The sequence below is a fragment of the Calonectris borealis genome, chromosome 2, assembly GCF_964195595.1.
Source record: "Calonectris borealis chromosome 2, bCalBor7.hap1.2, whole genome shotgun sequence".
NCBI lineage: Eukaryota > Metazoa > Chordata > Aves > Procellariiformes > Procellariidae > Calonectris > Calonectris borealis.
Genome location: NC_134313.1, coordinates 92751795 through 92769523, shown reverse-complemented (window position 1 = coordinate 92769523; position 17729 = coordinate 92751795). Strand labels below are relative to the sequence as shown.

The 17729-nt window shown below is 40.1% G+C and overlaps 1 protein-coding gene and 1 long non-coding RNA gene across 16 annotated transcripts in view; one reads left to right on the top strand and one right to left on the bottom strand.

The window, feature by feature from the left end:
• PIGN (phosphatidylinositol glycan anchor biosynthesis class N) overlaps positions 1 to 17729 on the top strand; it is a 120534-nt gene that overhangs the window by 34534 nt on the left and 68271 nt on the right. For 13 of the 15 annotated variants that reach the window (XR_012672448.1, XR_012672449.1, XR_012672450.1 and 10 more), the window contains 5 exons: positions 2480 to 2596; positions 7386 to 7426; positions 9358 to 9417; positions 10488 to 10580; positions 12470 to 12525. Coding sequence is in view for 12 of the 15 variants with exons in the window: in XM_075142531.1 (XP_074998632.1) it covers positions 2480 to 2596; positions 7386 to 7426; positions 9358 to 9417; positions 10488 to 10580; positions 12470 to 12525 (367 nt within the window). In the remaining 3 variants the exon portion in view is untranslated. The remainder of the gene's footprint in view (positions 1 to 2479; positions 2597 to 7385; positions 7427 to 9357; positions 9418 to 10487; positions 10581 to 12469; positions 12526 to 17729) is intronic. The other 2 variants (XM_075142523.1, XM_075142528.1) reach the window with 2 other exon arrangements.
• Positions 12515 to 17608, bottom strand: LOC142079039 (uncharacterized). The gene is made up of 3 exons (XR_012672451.1): positions 17294 to 17608; positions 14037 to 14118; positions 12515 to 13305 (listed from the first exon to the last, which is right to left on the bottom strand). It is a non-coding gene; the product is annotated as an uncharacterized LOC142079039 (long non-coding RNA).

Genomic DNA, 17729 nt, shown 5'->3' with positions numbered 1-17729 from the left:
TCCAACCACCTACTCAAAGCAGGATCAGCTTTGGGATCAGACAACCAAAAGTTGCTTGGGCTTTATCCAGCAGGGCCTTTAAAACCTCAAAGGATGGAGGCTACGCAACCCCTTTGGGCAGCCTGCTCCGCTGCTTGCCTGCCTTCATGGAGGGGAAAAGGTTTTCTTTATCTGCAATCTGAACCTCCTTTGTTTCAACTTATGCCTGTTCTCTTTCATCCTCCCACCATGCACCACAGTGAGACCCTGGCTCCATCCCCTCTCAAACCCCCTCGCAGTACAGGCAGGATGCTCTGTTATGTCCTCCCCAAAGCCATTTCTTCTCCAGGCTGAACAATTCCCCTCCTTCAGCCTCTCCTCACAGGACAAGAGCTTCTCTGACCAATTTGGGGGCCCCCCACTGAGCTCATTCCAGGTGGTTGATGTCTTTGCTGTACTGGAGAGCCCAAAACTGGATCCAATGTCTAGAGGTTGTCTCACAGGTACTAAGTAGAGGAAGATAATCCCCTCCCTGGACCGTGCTCCTGTTAACACAGCCCGGGGTGCTGCTGTCCAAGAGCAAACCCAGAGATGATACTCAGGCCCGTAGCCAGCAGTCTGAAGGCTAGTTAAGTAGCTTTTTATTTGAGCTTGTAGTATCAGCAACTGCTGCAGTTTTTGAGTGGTTATTTGCAGAATGGGATCTGCACCAGTTTTAAAACAAATTAAAAATTAAAAGGGCAGAGGGGACCTATTAGGGAAGAGAACATGTTCTCAACTTGACATAATCAAAGAAACTGTGGTTGTTGGCAAAGACCAGTAGAATCACTTTCTTTCTCAGTCTGACTCCATGATTTTGCTTTAAGCTGATCTCAGATGGAACTGCTGACCACCAACATAGGTGGTCCCACACCCACCCTCACCTTGGCCACTTGTTCCTGCTACCATCCTGGCACAAGCACTACTGTGTGGTACGCTGAACCAGAGAACAGAAAACTAAACAGCAGCACCGTTTTCCTTCCCTTCCCCTGAAAAGGTGTGTTTGGAGGGTGCTGAGGGGTGAACAGGGAACTGACCCAGCTGAAAATCAAATATTTTTTTTTCCCCCCTCATTATTCAGATGAGGCTGAAACCTGGTTCTTATAACAGGGGGAAGGTGGATACAGCTGCCTCTCCCAGCTGTATCCCCCTTAAAGTATTAATGGAGTGAAATGCTGATGGAGCTGGTGGCTTGGCTAAAATAAAAGCTCATCAAAAATTGCACTTTCCTCCTGCAATAGAAAGAAATAACTGATGCCTGGAAGATAGAGGAAGTGCTGTCTCCATCTGCTCTTTTCCTAAGCTCTGCAAAGAAGAGCAGTTGTTGCTGCTTTTGAGCCCAGAGAGTGCCTTCCAAGGGATTTCTGAACATCGGAAATCTTATTCCCAGACCTGTGTGTTCTTAAGCTTAGGGCTGTTTAAAGAATGCAAAGCTGGCTCTTCAGCTCTGCCATAGTGGTGGTTGTACAGCCTCAATGCTATTCCCAATTTCATACCCAATTCTGTTTGGTTTTTTTTTTTTTTTAAAAAGCTGTCTTTAAAACAATGTGTTATTCTCTGTCCTTCGTAATTATTAAAATATATATATATACACACACACGGAGGAGTGTGTGTCTATGCAAATACAAGGAAAATGTATAATCTTGTAGACTGTGCAGTGACTGACATAGAGTTTGTATAACAATGTCATTCCCTTTGAGACTGGGTTGTCTCGCTGCTGTGGTACCTCACCCACTGAGTTCAACGACCAGTGTTTCTTTCAAGCTTGTATGGCTTCTGCTTCAGTGCAGCTGCTGTTGAGACATCATAGTTTAGAAGCTTCCTCCTTTTGGCGGCTGATACATTAATCTGGAGGGAAATAATTTACCCAGGGAAGGAAGTCATGTTTTATCAATTTTTAAGGAGTGTACTACCAGGCTTTAAAACGTTAAAAATGAACTTGTATCACTGGGGAAAGGATGACGGTTGCAATGCATATTGTCTCCTGGTTTTGAAACGGAAATCTAATCCTTTTTTGGCGACCAGAGGTTAGTTCTATACAATTTTTTGGGCACATGCCTAATTTTACTCAAATCAACCATCCCTGGTTTCCATGGGATGCTGAGGATAGGCACATGCACGTGTTTTGGGCAGGTAACTCCTCTACACCTTGAGGCTTTCAAACACTTTGGCTTTAGTTTCTGTATGTTAACGGTTTGGGTTTTTTAATATACAAAGTTATATCTTTATAGGCTTGACTTAAGTGGTACCGATTTCCCAACTTGCAACTTGAATTTGGCCTTTATTGTTAGCGGCATAAAAATAAGCTGTGAAGCTGGAATAGGCTGTCTGTAACAGGATTTTAGTATGTATACTGTAACAAGAACTTAGTACATGTATGCGCATATATATATATAGGATTTGTTTGTTTTTACACCATGTGTCTTAAAGTTTACGCTTTTTTTGGTTTGGTGTATCTTAGGATCCCATGGAGCGGGTCATCCCTCAGAAACTTTAACACCACTGATTGTTTGGGGTGCTGGCGTGAATTATCCACAGAAAGTCACATCCCAGTTCTTTGAAGACAATTTTCTGAAAGGTAGGTAAAACATAAAACTTAAGTGCAAGATTTTGATGGAAAGGGAAGTGTTTAACCATCACACCTGTTGATCTTCAGTGACTTCTGTTCCATTACATTAAATATGACTTGCTTTGTGTGGTGTGGAAAGAAAAGGTGACAAGGCATGTCTATGGACGATATTGCAAAATCGAGTAGATAATATCAGAGCTGGTCTTCTATTCTAATCATGGAATTGAAGACTTTCTTTCTTTGGGTACAGGAGGCTATTCACAGTCCTAAAACTTAGTTTCAGAAGAGACTTAATTCTTAGGAAGACTCACAGAGGTTAAAAGCTATTTGCACAGAAACATGATAAGTTGACATGACCTAAGACTCTTCTCTAGCTTCACAGTACAACCCTGAGGACTTTCCAGGGGCGATCTTGTCTCACGTGCATCCTTGTGGCTGTTGTGGAAATGTAAACAGTCTTTCTCAATGAAAAACTGTGACTCTTTACAGTTATTTTTCCCCTTTGTAATTTATTTAAGAAGAGTAAATTTTTTTAAAAAGAATTCATTTTTAATATTTCAAATATATAGCGTAATAAATACCATTTTACTGAAATATCAATGGATTTCTAGAACCATGTGTGATTAAACTGTGCAAGCTCTTCCTCTTTCATGTGCCCCATTCTTGTAGCCTGCTCTGTTTCTTAAGATGCCTTGAATCTCTCAAGTGGTTACTCGCGATCAATGAGGTAATGACTTTCTATTTTATTGGATTGTTTGTCAAGCTACACTAGAGAAGAGAAAACAGACAAAATTACTTCAGCCCTGAGGTTTTAACCCCGCCCTGCTCTTGAGGAGGTGTTTGGTAACAGATTAAACAAATGAGACTTCTCAGATATAGACCAGGCTAACATTTCACTCTTTGTGATTAACTGCTGCTATAAAACTATGACATCTCTGTTAAAACTGAAAATGAGTTGTAGAATAAAAAATAGAAAACAGAGTAAAACCAACTGATTTTGGTGTCTGTGATGGCTGATCTGCTAGACTTCTAAGGATACTTCATGTCTCTAAGGGTTGATCTGTAATAGTTCATTTTTACAGCTGACAGTTTCCTTGTTTCTCACTAGCTTTAGTACAAACCTCAGTGTTTGACTTCAAGTAATGATGAAAATGGTGTGAGAGCATTTCAAAAAAGATGAGTATTGAGCTGACTTCCAGTACTCAAGAGGTACACAATAGGGAAAGCTTTTTGGCTGTCATCTGTTAGGAAATGTGTATTTTCTTAAAGGAGGGAATGTGTTTGCACCCTTCTGTGCCTGCTTCATATTTTCCTTCTAATGGTTTTTTTAAAAAAAAAAACCCACACACAAAAAAAAACACAACAAAAAAACCCAAACAACAACCAGACAAAAAACCAAATGTCCCAAAGCAAGCATCAGAAACTCCTCCCTTCGTTCTGGACTTGCTCTGCAGCTTTCCAGCTGTTGAGCATGTTGTTGGTCTATTTAGACACTGTCTTTACAGGTTTACACAGTCTCTCTGAGTATCTTGGGAGTTTGAATCTCTATTTGAGTAACAAGTATCTTAAAAAGTGACTATTCTCTATATGGTAGTACATAGTAGTACATAGCTTCTAGTAGGCTATGTAGCTTAAAAGTAAAGAAAAAATTGTTGAAATGGAAATTGGCACTTTCGCAGGTCAGTACAGTTCAGCTATTCCATTAAGTTACAATCCCAGATATTTTCACAAAGCTAACATATGAAAGAAAAGATGCTTAAAAGAGGTCTCTTGCAAAGTTCTTTGAATTTGCCTTTCCTGCTCCATACCAATGCAGCTGAGACTGTGTGCAGGAGAGGAGAGAATTTTCAAGACTGCTCTGTCACTGATGTACGCAGGTGTCCGACTTGTATTTGTGATTGCATGCACCAATGTTCAAGTTCTTGCGTCTATTGACAATCCTTTCTAATTTCTCTGACTTAAGAGTTCATGGAAACAGCAGAATATTTCTAATGCTGACAAACTTCTTACTCTGTTCAGTGCAAGCAGGCTGTAGGCAGCTCAGTGAATTGTCTCTCTTCTCATCATTGCCATCAAGGGTCGATACCCCCAAAGGCGGTGCCAACAGGCAGGACTTAGTCTGTCCAATTTGTCATGGAAGGATTAATGTGCTCCTTGGACGGCCAGACGGGCACAGTGTCTGCTCTGGGTTGACAGCCTTCTCTCAGGCCTGGCCATGCAATCATCTTGGAAAGATTTGTGATGGCAGCCCTGCATCCTGTGGGTGATGCATAGTATTACCCATTTGGCCATTGGCTTGACCCTTCTTCAGAAAGAAAGAGAATACAGAGCTGCTCTCCGCCTCCTCAGCGCAGCCCCCGCCGGGTGGCCATGGAGCGCAAGTCCAGAGAAGCTTGTAAGTGAAGGCACAGCCTTCTGCAGCAGAAGGATGTGGGGTGGTTGTTTTCATCTATACGCATCCCTGTTTTGGAGGGGGCTCAGCCTGCTTTGCTGCAGCTGAGGGAGCTCAGTGTACCCCTTCACTGTTCTTGCTTCTGTGAGGTTTGACGTGAGATTTTCTCTGGTTCATGTAGCCTCATGTAGCCTCTTCTTGAACTGGCGCTTCCCTGCTCTTTCCCCTGGCCTGCTTGCGTCTGACTGCCGTCCAGGGGAACGACAGTCAGATGCGCTGCAGTAAAAGCAGGGCAGGATAAAGAAAAGAAAAACCTCTCAAGTGGGTGTAAGACTGTGCTGAGCACTGTACAGGAAACCTAGACAGTGAGCTGGAATCGTAAACCAGCGTGGGCAGCACGTACAGCCCAGGCGTCTCATTCCCGGGAGTAGAGGCTGGTCTGCAGGTGTGTCCCGGTCCTCGGGAGCTCCTGGGCTCAGTGTCTTACGGCTCCTGGTCCAAGGCAGATGTCTTCAACTCTGTGCCTTTTGGGAATATCTGAGTAGGGTAAGAGATGTAAAAGCTTCTGACAAAGCTCAATGTTTCTCTAGCAGAGATACGGTTTCTTCCTACCTTAAGCATGTTGTGTGCGTGTAGACAGTTTCCCAACATTTTTCATTGGAAAATGTTATTTAAAGGAAAACAAACTGCATTTATATAATAGAAATACGGGTGAGAGTCTGTATCTCTATAAAAATAAACCCATTTCCTTTTCTGGGAAGCAAAAGGAAGCAAACTCATTAATTGTGGTGTAAGTTTAACACAATTCATGATTAATGCTGATAATACTTCCCCTGTGTTGCCATGGGAACTTGCTGTAACATTATGTCTCACTGCTGTTAAGGTCATGGCTGCTCTTTGGGGTGCTCTTAGGACCAAATAACAGTGGACCTGTACTCAGACCCCCAAACCTAGCGGTGGTATGAACTAATTGCTGAAAATAAGTTTGGTACATGCAATGCTGCAAATGTGGATGTTTCCTGTCTCGGGCCGTTTTCAGCTGAGACAGGTTTGGGTCTGGCACGGATAGGGTGTATCGAAAGATGGAGAAAGGGTGGTAAGGTATAGGATTTGAATGCCTGTTTGGAGAAAATAAATGAGGTTGAGCCAGACCTTTGCGTGATGGTTTACCGGTATTCTTCATGAAGCCTGTTTCCGGTGCATTTAAACTTCTACTTCACATAAAACCAAAGAATAATTTTAGGCAACGTGGCTACACTGTCAATGGTCTGAGGTGCAATGCGGGCTCCTGCTTCCGTCTGTGCTGTTTCTGTGGTGTCATTTCAGCAAGCGGCGTTGGCAGGGCGGTGACTGGCCCGTTTAGCTTTGTGTGTGTACTGAGGAAGGTGGCTGTGCCCCTGTTGCTAACACTAAGTTTGGCTCCCAAGTTGAGGGTAGGTGCCCCCAATGTCTTCATTGCTGTACTTGGGATCTGCTCTCGGTAGGTCGCTGACAGTATTTTAAGTGCTGTATCACCAAGTCTGTTTCAGCCCCTATCGTGTTTTCCTGTGTATCTGATTTTTTTTAAAAACTTAATTAAAAAGAAAAAGCTGTATGTCATCTTTTTTGGGTGTTTTGGGTTTTTTATTGTTTGGGGTTTTTTTTCTATTGGTGTGGGTAGTGGGGCAGCGAATTGAAACATTAGGAAAAGAAGACATGAAAAAAAAACCACCAAACCAAAAAAAACCCTGCTAAACTCTGTTTTTAAATAACTCGCCACCCCCAAAGAAAACGGGCAATTTCCTCTTTATTTCCTTAGAGGCTAATGGTGAGCAGGAAAATACTGTTTTGAACCAGCTTTTTGTATGATGCACCACAGCTTTAGGGGCTTGTACATTTGGCTTTGTCTCTGCTTTCATTGTAGTTGTTCTGATTGTTAAATCACTGAACTTTTTTCCCTTGAGCTTGCTCTTGGCTGGTATTGCTTATGGCAGACTCTGTACCAGTATATTGGGGACCTTGGGTTAACCTTTTTAAAAAACTATTGAAGAGATTTAAACAGCCCTTCTCCTAAACGTGAGTTTGAATCTTTTAGTTGGCACAGGAGGTAATACATCACTTTCTATACTGTACTGAAAAAAATAAAAACCTTGGACTTTCTTCAACTGATCTGGGTCACAATTGCAGGCAGCAATTTATCCTGATGGATAAAAGAAAATGTGAACTGAAATGAATGCATTTTATTGTTTCTGCCTGTTGAGTTCCATCTGTTAACCCCTCTTGAAAATAGCATCCTAAAGCCAAATTATGATTTTCTTTAGTAACAACACTTTACGGAAAATGGCAACAAGACATTAAATGTCAACTGAATTATCCCTTTCAAATCTGTGTAGATTAGCTGTTCATGTGCTCTGTTATTTCTTGCAGAATGGAAATTGGAGAACTTGAAGAGGCTAGATGTCAATCAGGTATCGAACACAGCTAATTTAATAGCTCATAATTTTTCACCTTAAATTATGAGTTTTTTGTGTGATTTAAACTGACTGATGAAATTTGAATGAATGTGATCACATTGATGTAGCGTTTCCCTGGAATGTGTTACTTAAATGTTAGAGTTGCAGGAACCTCACCCATACTGAACATAATATGAAAATGTTTAAATTGCTTATTAACACATGTGGCAGCTATGTACAACTTCTTTTCCTGAAGATGCATTATCACACCATTTTTAGTTATGTGATCATATGCCACTGTAGAAAGAGTGCAGTACAATATACCAGGTAATCCTTGAAAACTCGGTGCGTTATTTGAAAGTAACTTGAATAGCATCTAACGTATTTTCAGAGTGGGATTTGCTTTTTGCAAACCTTTAGAAGTAATTTGTGATGCTTTCACTCTACTTTCTACTTCAAAACTGTTCTGGAGCTGAGCTTACACCTCCTTGATATCTCCTATGAAGGTGCCCAGCTAAATACAAAAAAAGCATGGCCTGATGACCATGTTTCCCAAGTTAGTGAGCATCTGCTGTATGCTTTTTGCTACACTTAAGTTATCCATGCGTATGTTCAGTGTAGGTTTTCAGAGCTATCTATTTCAATGTCTGTATTTTGTCACTTTTTCCAGAAGTTGCTATCATCATTGAATCAAAACCAATTCTTGCTATACTCTTAAACTGTGTTTTTTCAACAGGGTCTGTGATCATGGCCCAGCCACTTAGCAGTTTAGACAATTTGTATTGTAAAGGAAGAAAAAAATGGTGGATGACTTAAGTCTTGATACTAAATCAGACAAGCTTTTTTAGATCACGATGATAACACACGTATATCTGTGCACCTGAAGCTTGCTTGTTTCTTACTTCCTACCATCCTATGAAACCACATATATAAGTAAGACTCCTGCTAAAACAAGGGAAATAAACTCGTTGAAGGTTGAAGTTGCGAATGTTCTGGATCAGCTGCTTTCAGCAAAGCCCTGGTACAAAATTAGAGATTAATTTTCCTCTCAAGGTTGGCAAGAGTTATGGGGGATGTTATTTTGAGACTGTATAGAAGTCTCGATTATTGCTTTGTTCAGGGTAACGGAGTCCCCAAAGACAGAGCTTATGTCCAATGCTCTGTGGTACGTGTGGGGTTATGGGTAAAAATAGCAAGCTGGACTGCTGCTTACTGTTACACCTGCTTTGTCCTCTACAAATAATGGTTTGGAGTCTCCTTCTGCACAGTAGATTGAGGCTGGAGCAGTGCCTGTAGCTTCAGTGCAGTTTCTTCAGATTTATGCTGGAGAAACAAAGAATTTTGGTGCATAGTTTTATATTAAAGGAAAATATAAAACTGGTGAGAGCCAGTGTTTATCATCACAAGTAGAAGGTAATGGTAACTTATTTTATGAGAAGCCTTGGTGTAGATTGAGGGGCCTTCTTGAGGGCTGACTGGACACATAAAAGTGCAGAATCCCCCTCTGACGGTGAGTAATCGGCACTGTGGAAACACAGGATAAGGAGTGCTGTAAAAAGCAGTATATTCAGTGTACTGCTTAAAACTGTAAATATGAAATTAGTTCTTTCTGTCATATAAATAGTCATAAAAAGTGGTATACCTCTGAGTGCTGTGAAGGAGGTACTTAATTCCTGTAAATACATACTGTGGGCATTTATATTGGATTTTTAAACTAAATGTATTTTTGAAGCTTTATCAGTAGTGGAGCCTCACATTTTGAATCTAATCATGCCATGATAACTACTGGAAACTAAAAAAAAAAATTATAAAGGAGTTTTGTGTGTCATAACTTCACAGTGTTATACCATTTACTTTTGCAAATGCAGATATATTAAAATTAAACTGAATTTATTAGCTCTGGAAGCTGGAACTATCTTAAGATGAGGATGCTTCTGTTTGCACAGGCTGATATAGCACCGCTGATGGCTTCCCTTATCGGTGTGCCTTTCCCCCTGAATTCTGTGGTAAGAAGTACAAACGTTTTTCCATATTACAGAAATCTGCTTGCAAAGAGGTGTTGGGGACAAGACTTGAAGCGTGCGAGGGGGAAGATTATAAATTTGGAAAAGTGCTACAGGGTATGGGGACTGCTTGTAGTTTCACTTTTATGTGTATGTGTCTTCAGTTTGGAGCATAAGTTCAATCTTTTATATATTTTATAGTGCTTTCAATTGGAAAGGCAGCTGATCCTTTTATAATCTTTATACTCTTGAGCTACATAAATGCTTTTTGTTACTTTGTTTTTTAGGGATGGTAAAAATGCAATATGGTTTGAATAACACTTGATTTTGATCATGAAAGCTGAGCCTGTAAACAGGCTGGTTCCTGCAATTTAATGTTTAATTATTTCTTGTTTAAACTAGTGTACTTTCTTCAGATGGTATGTTGTGCCTCTAATTTAGTGAACAGTGAGTGCCCTCACTGTGAGATGGCTTTTTCTTTCAATTTCCTTCGTATAATATTACATAGTCCAAAGGTTGTCTCATAAATATCTAATTGACAATTAGCATTACATTAGTGTGCTTTCATGCTGCTTATTTCATTTTTAAAACACCTATTTACAGGACATTTTTCAAAATATTTCTTCTGGAGACTCTGCCCCAAATTCTGTCCCCCTGTCCTGCACTCACTGCTGGGCATGCGAGGGAAGCTGCCCAACATAGGGTGGCACAGGAACTGCTTGCTTTCCCGTCATGAGTACTGGGTGACTCAGGCCCAGGCATATCTTTGGATGGAAGACTTTTAGATATTTAAAAAATGGCTTCTAAATTAAAAGTTGACGTTTTATTACTGTATAGTATATACTTAATAACGACTTCCATTATTTACCTTTTTAGTGTTTCTGTAGGAGCTGGGATGTTATCAACAGTCCCTGTAATGTTGAGAAATTATGCAAGAATAGCCTTTTCAAAGCAGTTGCAGTAGTTATTTCAGCAGTAATTTGAAATATTCTTGCTGCTTATGTGGCCTGCCATTCAGTTAGAGAAATTCCCATTTCTTCATTTAAATTTTTTTATGTATTTTTCTTCCCCAGGGAACTCTGCCTCTTGAATATCTGAACAATAGTGCTCATTTCAAAGCAGAAAGCATGTTTACCAACGCTGTTCAGATTCTCGAGCAATTTAAGGTAACCAACCATGGTAAAGAAAAATATTTCTTTGAATAATAGTTGTTACTGTGTGTAAAATGATTACACTAGGACATACACTGTATATAGCATGCTGTAATTCAAAGGACTAAAATTGAATGCGCATACTGGGTGATGTTGATTGACTAGTTGTGAGCCATAACTGAAGGAGTTTGAAAGACTTTAATAAACACCTTTTTTGTAGGGAGAATGAGTAACTTTTTTCTTGATTTTTAACATAAATGTTAAGATTATGTTCACTGATGTTAATGTAAACCTAATTGCAGTATGTAGGTAGAATCTGAGTGCTGATACCTGAAAAGGGAAATAATGCCTTTGCCACAGGGCCTGGGAGACAAGGCTCTAAGTCAGGATCAGTACACAAACAGATCAAAAAGGTAATAGGTACCTGTCCATTAAAGAAATTAAATTAGTGGCCAAATTAACTTTTAGCTAATGCTAATGTATCTGTTGTTTTGCTTTGCAAGTGTTCATCTCTGGTTTCTCTGTTTTGATTCATTTAATATTGGATGTTATCATATTATGAGAACACACATGCGGTCCAAACAAAAAAAGGTTCTGTTTGACTAGACAGTGGAATAAGAAACAGTCTAAAATCCAAAAATGACAGTTTTGGCAAGACATAGAAATGCTCTGAGGCAAACCCACCCTCTCTGCAGACAGGAATCTGACGCGTGCAAGAGCTGTTGCCCTGTCAGGAAATCTGTGTGACGATAGTGGAACGGTGAACTAGCATGAGATCACCTGCAAGAGATTAGCACCTTCAGCACCTTCTGTCCCTTGAATGCCAGGTTCTCGAACGTGTGGGTACCAGGTTGGCTGTGTCAGCAGCACAGCCACTTCCAAATCTGTGGTGGTAAGCTGGCACGTAGCAGGGGAGGTGACTGGTGGGCTGGACATGAAGTTGAAGCATGCTGATATAACCTCCACAGTTGGAAGACCTCTGCTTTAAGAATTAATGATGTGACTCAGGTCTTTTTCAGTTAAATTGGTGTCTTGGAGATTATTTAAAAAAGGAAAAAGTTCTGGTCCTCCTTTTCTTTACGTTTATTTTTATTCTGTCATTTTGTAGTGCTAAATTATCTATTTTCTTGTTGTCTGGCTTGTTTCTAGCATTATTTTGGAATGATCGTGTGTGAATTTCCTTTGCATTTCTCTGCTGAAGCACACTGCCTTAGACATGCCAAGTGGGTTTTTACTTTTCCTGTGCTGGACTGACCTGACCACAGTTTGTACTCCCTGGAGAGGATGTTGCCTTGGATGGATAGGATGAGACGTGCGGGTTGCTACTTCAAGCTGTCAGGTTTTGGGAGCAGTGCGCTTAGAAAGTTCCTGTCTGTGCTTTACGCCATCAGTCATACTCAAGTCTGGCTGCTGCAGGAGGCCTTAAAGATGTTTTGAAGGGCCTTGGGCAAAGTGGCTTTGACAGCATCAAAACCTTCTATTTTTATCCATGTGCAGGTTAATCGAACTAACAGCATTGCTTCGGCAGTGTTGCCGCAGCGTACTAGTTCCCATCTGGCATAAATAATACCGGTTTCATTGAGGGAGGTTATCGCCCAAGTCTGGTAGCACTTCTAACCGTGTCTTCCCTTTATCCCGCAAACTGTAGAAGTCCTTCTGTGAAAATCAGTGGCTGGAGAGTGGTTTATTTTACATACTTTAGAGTGGGTCTGGGTTTCCAGGAACTCAGAGGAGTTACACATACCGGAGTATAACACCTAGTTTCCTGGACAATATATTGTCAGTGTGATTTCATTCCTTTTCCAAAGTCTTAGAACTCTTCTGTGATTTTTAGTTTAATTCCTGATACAATTTTTAGTCTTGTTGCAACTTGCATATAATGGTTTAATGCTTTTTTTATGCAGGTTAAGATGAGTCAGAAAAAGGAAACGACACTGTCATTTCTGTTCACACCATTCAAGTAAGTGTCTGTAAAAACTATATATATTTTACCTGATTGTTTGTCTTATCACTTCGGTATTTCAGTGTGATGCAACAACAGAAATTCAGTCTCTTCAGTCTCTTTCAGTTTCTCTGACAATGAAACTTTGCACTAGAACTCTATGCAATTAATTTCTATTTTAAAATTCTGGTTACAAGTAGATTTTTTAAAAAAAATCTATCCTTTACATTTAGTTTTCTGTCAAGGGTTATTTGCCTAAGCTTTTTGACAATATAGCTATATATAGACTGCATGGTAATTTTCACTGACTCTGTTTTTTTTTTTTTTTTTTTTTTTGCTATGTTCTTTTAGCATTCCTTGGGACATATAAGTCCCTATAGGGTCAGGAAATACAATCTGTTCTTGTTTATATGTATATAAAAGTTGAACTAAGAATTGTTTCTTCTGTGACTTAAATTCTAATGAAAACCAAACAAAACACCTTGCATCCAGAAAAGAAGCTCAAAATCTTTAGAATTTGCGCTCCCTGGTGTTAGCGTTTCCAGGGCTGTGAAGGAGTCTCTAGTGATTTGTGTATCCGCGATGTCTGTGTTCTGGAGTATGGAGCAGTTACTGACCCATACTGAGCAGTGACTGACTCACTCTTCAGTCTTATCCAATTAAAGCTGCTTTTTCCTCTTTCTTTCCCCCCTAAAGGTTTTTGAAAGCTTTGCTATGGGTGCACGTGATACTGTTCAGTTCTGCTTTCAGTTTGTGGAGTGCTCCAAAAACGCTTTGTCACCGAGAGCAGCTGTTTTCCTTTGGGAAATAAAACAGATGTTAATTAAGATCTTTAAATCATAGCAGCAGTAAAAAGTACTTGAATCTCTTCCTGTGAAGTACGTTTAATCGCTAAAAAAGATTGCAGTCTTTCTGAGCAGAGATTTACTGTGTTATTTTATACCACTAGCTTCTTCAAAGGGAAAGGTTCAAGACAGTCTGAGACACAAGTCAAATCAATCTTGGGCACATAATGAATGTTTTAGATCAAATTCTGATTAAGAATGACAGGTGCATTATCAAAGAATTTACTGATCTGTATGGAACAAAAACGCCATATGGAAAGCATGACCAGTCATCTTTGATTCTGTGAGGAGGACTATTAGTTTGATTTCACAGCCCTTGCTTAGATCTTACCTTTCCCCAAGAAATAAGGCTGATTCTGTAAGATAGGACGTGTTTTTCTTAATGCTAAATTTATCTTTAAAGGAACTAAGTGTTATTGATTGCCTTATGGACTGGTGTCTTTCCTTTTTATGTTATGTTGGATTGTTTTAAGTGGAAACGCCTGAGACATTTATCACTTTGAAAATATGACCAAAACTTGGTATGAACATGTTGTTACTTTGGTATGATCCATTGCAAAAATAAATTTATTTTACTTTCTTTAGGTATTCTTAAAACTTTTCTGAATCAGAATTTGGGTTAATGGTTCTTCCAGGAAAGGTTTTTGTATGAGACCAAAATAATACCTTGGATGCGTGAATTACCTTACAAAAGGTGCCTATGCTTGCATGTTGTACGGATAAAGACTTTCTTTGGTTCCTCCAGATGATGATGTTCATCTTCACTCTAGGAAAACAGAAGACGACTCATACCACAGATGGTGACACATTAATGCAAATACTCATCCACTCCCCCCTGCGGGGGCGGAGTTTGGGCAGATTCTAATTAGTCTTCACAACTCTCCTTGACTTTCAAAACTTGGCCCATGTCTGGGAAGCTACCAAGGGGCCTTGTCTAACCAGTTACTAGTAGCTGGGATGAAGTGGTTGAACGCCAACTTATTTTTAAGCAGACGAGTAACTTCCTAGTGCTCCAGCTTGTAGGAACTGAAGGAAAACCTGAGGTAGTTTTAGACATGACCTGTCTACAGATCTATCCCCTCCCTCACATGGAGGTGACTGACACTGTGTGAGCTGTGAACATGAGCCTGTGCTTCAGTTGCAGGTCATGATCTGATGCATTAGTGTAAGGCAACCCTCATCAGTTCTTCAAGCAAATTTTGCTTGAATCAGAGTGAGATACTGAGGGAAAGGCATGTACCCCCTTTTGCTGGCTTTACTGCGACACTGTTGTTTTTGGTGGTAGATAAAAGGGTATAGAAGGGTACAATTACTCTGCCTTTTTCAGGAGAAGTTAAAAAGGCAAGGTTGGGGGTAGCTTGCTTCTGTGTCTGGAGCAAGAGATCTCTTGGTATACTGTGCTACGTTTCAGAGTAATCGGAAATGGTATGGAGATTGCATTTCTGCACAGCTCTACGCTATTTGGACTTGTCAGCCCAAGTTTAATGGCAGGTTTGCCCACTAATTTGTGTTAATCTGTGGTTGGCCTTGTCCGCTGCTGCAGCTGAGCACAGTTCTGTGCTGTGTTTCTGCTAGGCACTACTGTCCTTTCATTCAGACACGAATAGCTTCTTCCACCACTATTCATTGATTTCAGTTGTTGTACAAAGGAGTTATATCCTTTTTTAATCCTTCTGGTGCTTGAAAACTGTAACTTGAAGCTTAGAAAGTGTGTACTCCAGCATAATGCTTTATTCCTTCCTAGTTTATTGGAGGTTAGTGAAGCGTAATTCATGTCTGAAGTGCTTTGGGACCATCAAATTATGTAGAAATTGAAAATGTAAATATTTTGGTTTGGAATATTATAGATTTTATGGATATTTCAGCATCTTGATAACCTGAAAATGAACAAAGATATCTCTAAGAACTGCCTCTCTTAAATTATTTAAATTAAATGGTGTAATTGAATAAAGTCTGTATAACAGAAATGTAGATAGGAGTTCCAGAAGAAATCTGAAACTAAAATTTCAGATTGAGACATTCTGGTTTCAGAGAAGTTGATACAATTGTTATTGAAGATTTATTTATCTGGGGGAGAGAATATGTTCACGAATAATGTGTTCTGTAGAAACTACAACTTAACAAAAACATCAACTTAATTTTTCAGCCAGAAATAGCATTTAAAAGTTTGGTTTAATATTCTGAGGGGAAAATCCTGTTTCTGAGTTTGAATTTCAAGTGTTTTATTACCAAGTGACTAGAAAACTGTTCATGACCTTCAGATGCAATAACTTAAAAACTAGTGTTTGAATTGTATATTGAATATATTGCACCAAAAGCATTAAGCTAGTTTTTATATATATTTTTTTTTCTTTTTACAAGCCTATTTTTACTCCTTATTTACACAATGTTGGCAACAGAGAAAGTATCTTGAATTGAAATTGAATTTCCATGGGGAATCTCATCCGTAGTAGAAGCGTGGCTGGCACAATGGACAGGGAATGAAGGAGGCCATTAGACACGTGCCCTTTCCTACTTGGATCTAAATTGCGTCTCTCTGAAATCTGTCTGTCAGGTGTATAATAATGAGAAGGAGGATCATTGTGTTGTGTGATAGAAACTTCAGTAGTGTCTACTTGACCAGGTTTGAGGCAGGTTAGAATTTGGATAGCTGTATCTATTAATAAGGATGCGTTTGGTTGCCAGTAATGCCATTTTCATTTTGTCAAAGTGCCTTCATCAAGGAACAAATCTGTGTAAAAATGTATCTTGAGGCTACCTGTGAAACTCTTGAGAACACATTTCAGAAAGTTCAGCTGCAAGGGTCTGCTGATTCTGCAAGGCAAGATGCACAACCTGCTCCCAGGGGAATGAATGCACTAGAGCAGAACAGTGTCCCTTGCTGATATTGAATACTTGTTTAGAATGCTTATCTGCAGTTCCAGTTGGATACCTGAAGGGACTTACTGTCTGAAATGAGTTTCCTTCCTACTTTCTTCCACTCCCTACCTTTTTTTCTGAGCTATGAAAGACATGTTTTCAAAAATTGTTTGCTTAGCAAGGTCAGAGGCTGTTCTTATCAGGATTCTGAGACATAGGCACAATGCTTTGGCCTTTATGTGTAAGAAAAGCAGATACCAAGATGCCAGATGCTTTGAAGGAAGAGTGAGGACAAATCTGAAGGTTGCTGACAGAGGAAAACTGATGTCCAGGATAGTGAACTATCTTATTAGCATTCTGACCATTTGATGTATCTTAAGGCAAGTGCCAAGCTGGCACAGCTCAAAAAGGAGTGTGCCAAGGGGCCAGATGCTACTGTTGCAAAAGCATTCCCAAAGCTGGCATCTTAGGGCTGTGAAAGTAATCCTACAAGGAGTAGCAGGAGGACAGTGTAGTGAGGTGAGTAGATGCAACGTCAGTGTTGCACTAAAATCCTTGTAACCAATTAATGCAATTTGATTATCCTAACAGGTACAAGAGATTTAAGATATTAAATTCCACAAAAGCACAGAGTTCTTTTGTGCATGCCTGGTGTATACAGTGCTTTCAGAGAAGACTGTGCTTCCAGCTCTTCAGGTTCTGGTGCCTCACAGTAAGATGGCAGGAGCAGTAGTTTAAGAATCACCATATACAAAAAACCAAGAGAGATGATGTTGCAAATTAATGGTTTAGAGGCCGCTTAAAGAATCAACGTCAAAGGTGTTAGCAGAAAGTGATTTTAATAGAAATTTATAAAAGCGTGGCTTACCAGAGTTTGATGGCAAAGTTCACTCTATTACTTACTACACATGTGAAGTACAGATCATAAGATTTTAGCAGCACTTAATCATTGACTAATTTAACATTTACAAAGTAAGTTAGTAGTCTACTACAATCACAATAGTGACTTAATTGCAGATTATGCTTACTATTAGTTCACATACACAGACAGAAATATATATATTAATGTACAAAAGGTATACCTGTAAAAAATTCCCCTCGAGTTCAGTGAAGAAATATTCACGTGAAATGTCTCAGCATTTCTCTCAACAGGCAAGGGTTGAGCCTCGAGGAGTGAAGGGTTTCAGCCCAGGTCCCGTTGTCAGCTTTCGGCGATGGTTCTCCGAATATCGCAGACTCGAGAGGTCGCAAGCTCTGAGAGATGTCCCACTCAGAGGGAGATGCTGGGTGCAGCCCACTGCGGTCCAGGAGGGCTCAAAGGGTCTCACTTGGGACCACCGTTTGTAGGTTCGCAAGACGATTGGCTTTAATCATCCGTAAATTTCCATCCTGGCCACAGTCCCAGGTGGTAGTTACTAAAAATTCTCAAGGTTTCGGTGTTGTTCACTTGAGCTGCGACCCAGATAAGGGTATCAGGGGGTGACACCTGGGCCAGGCAGTGGGAGTACGTTCCCAGCC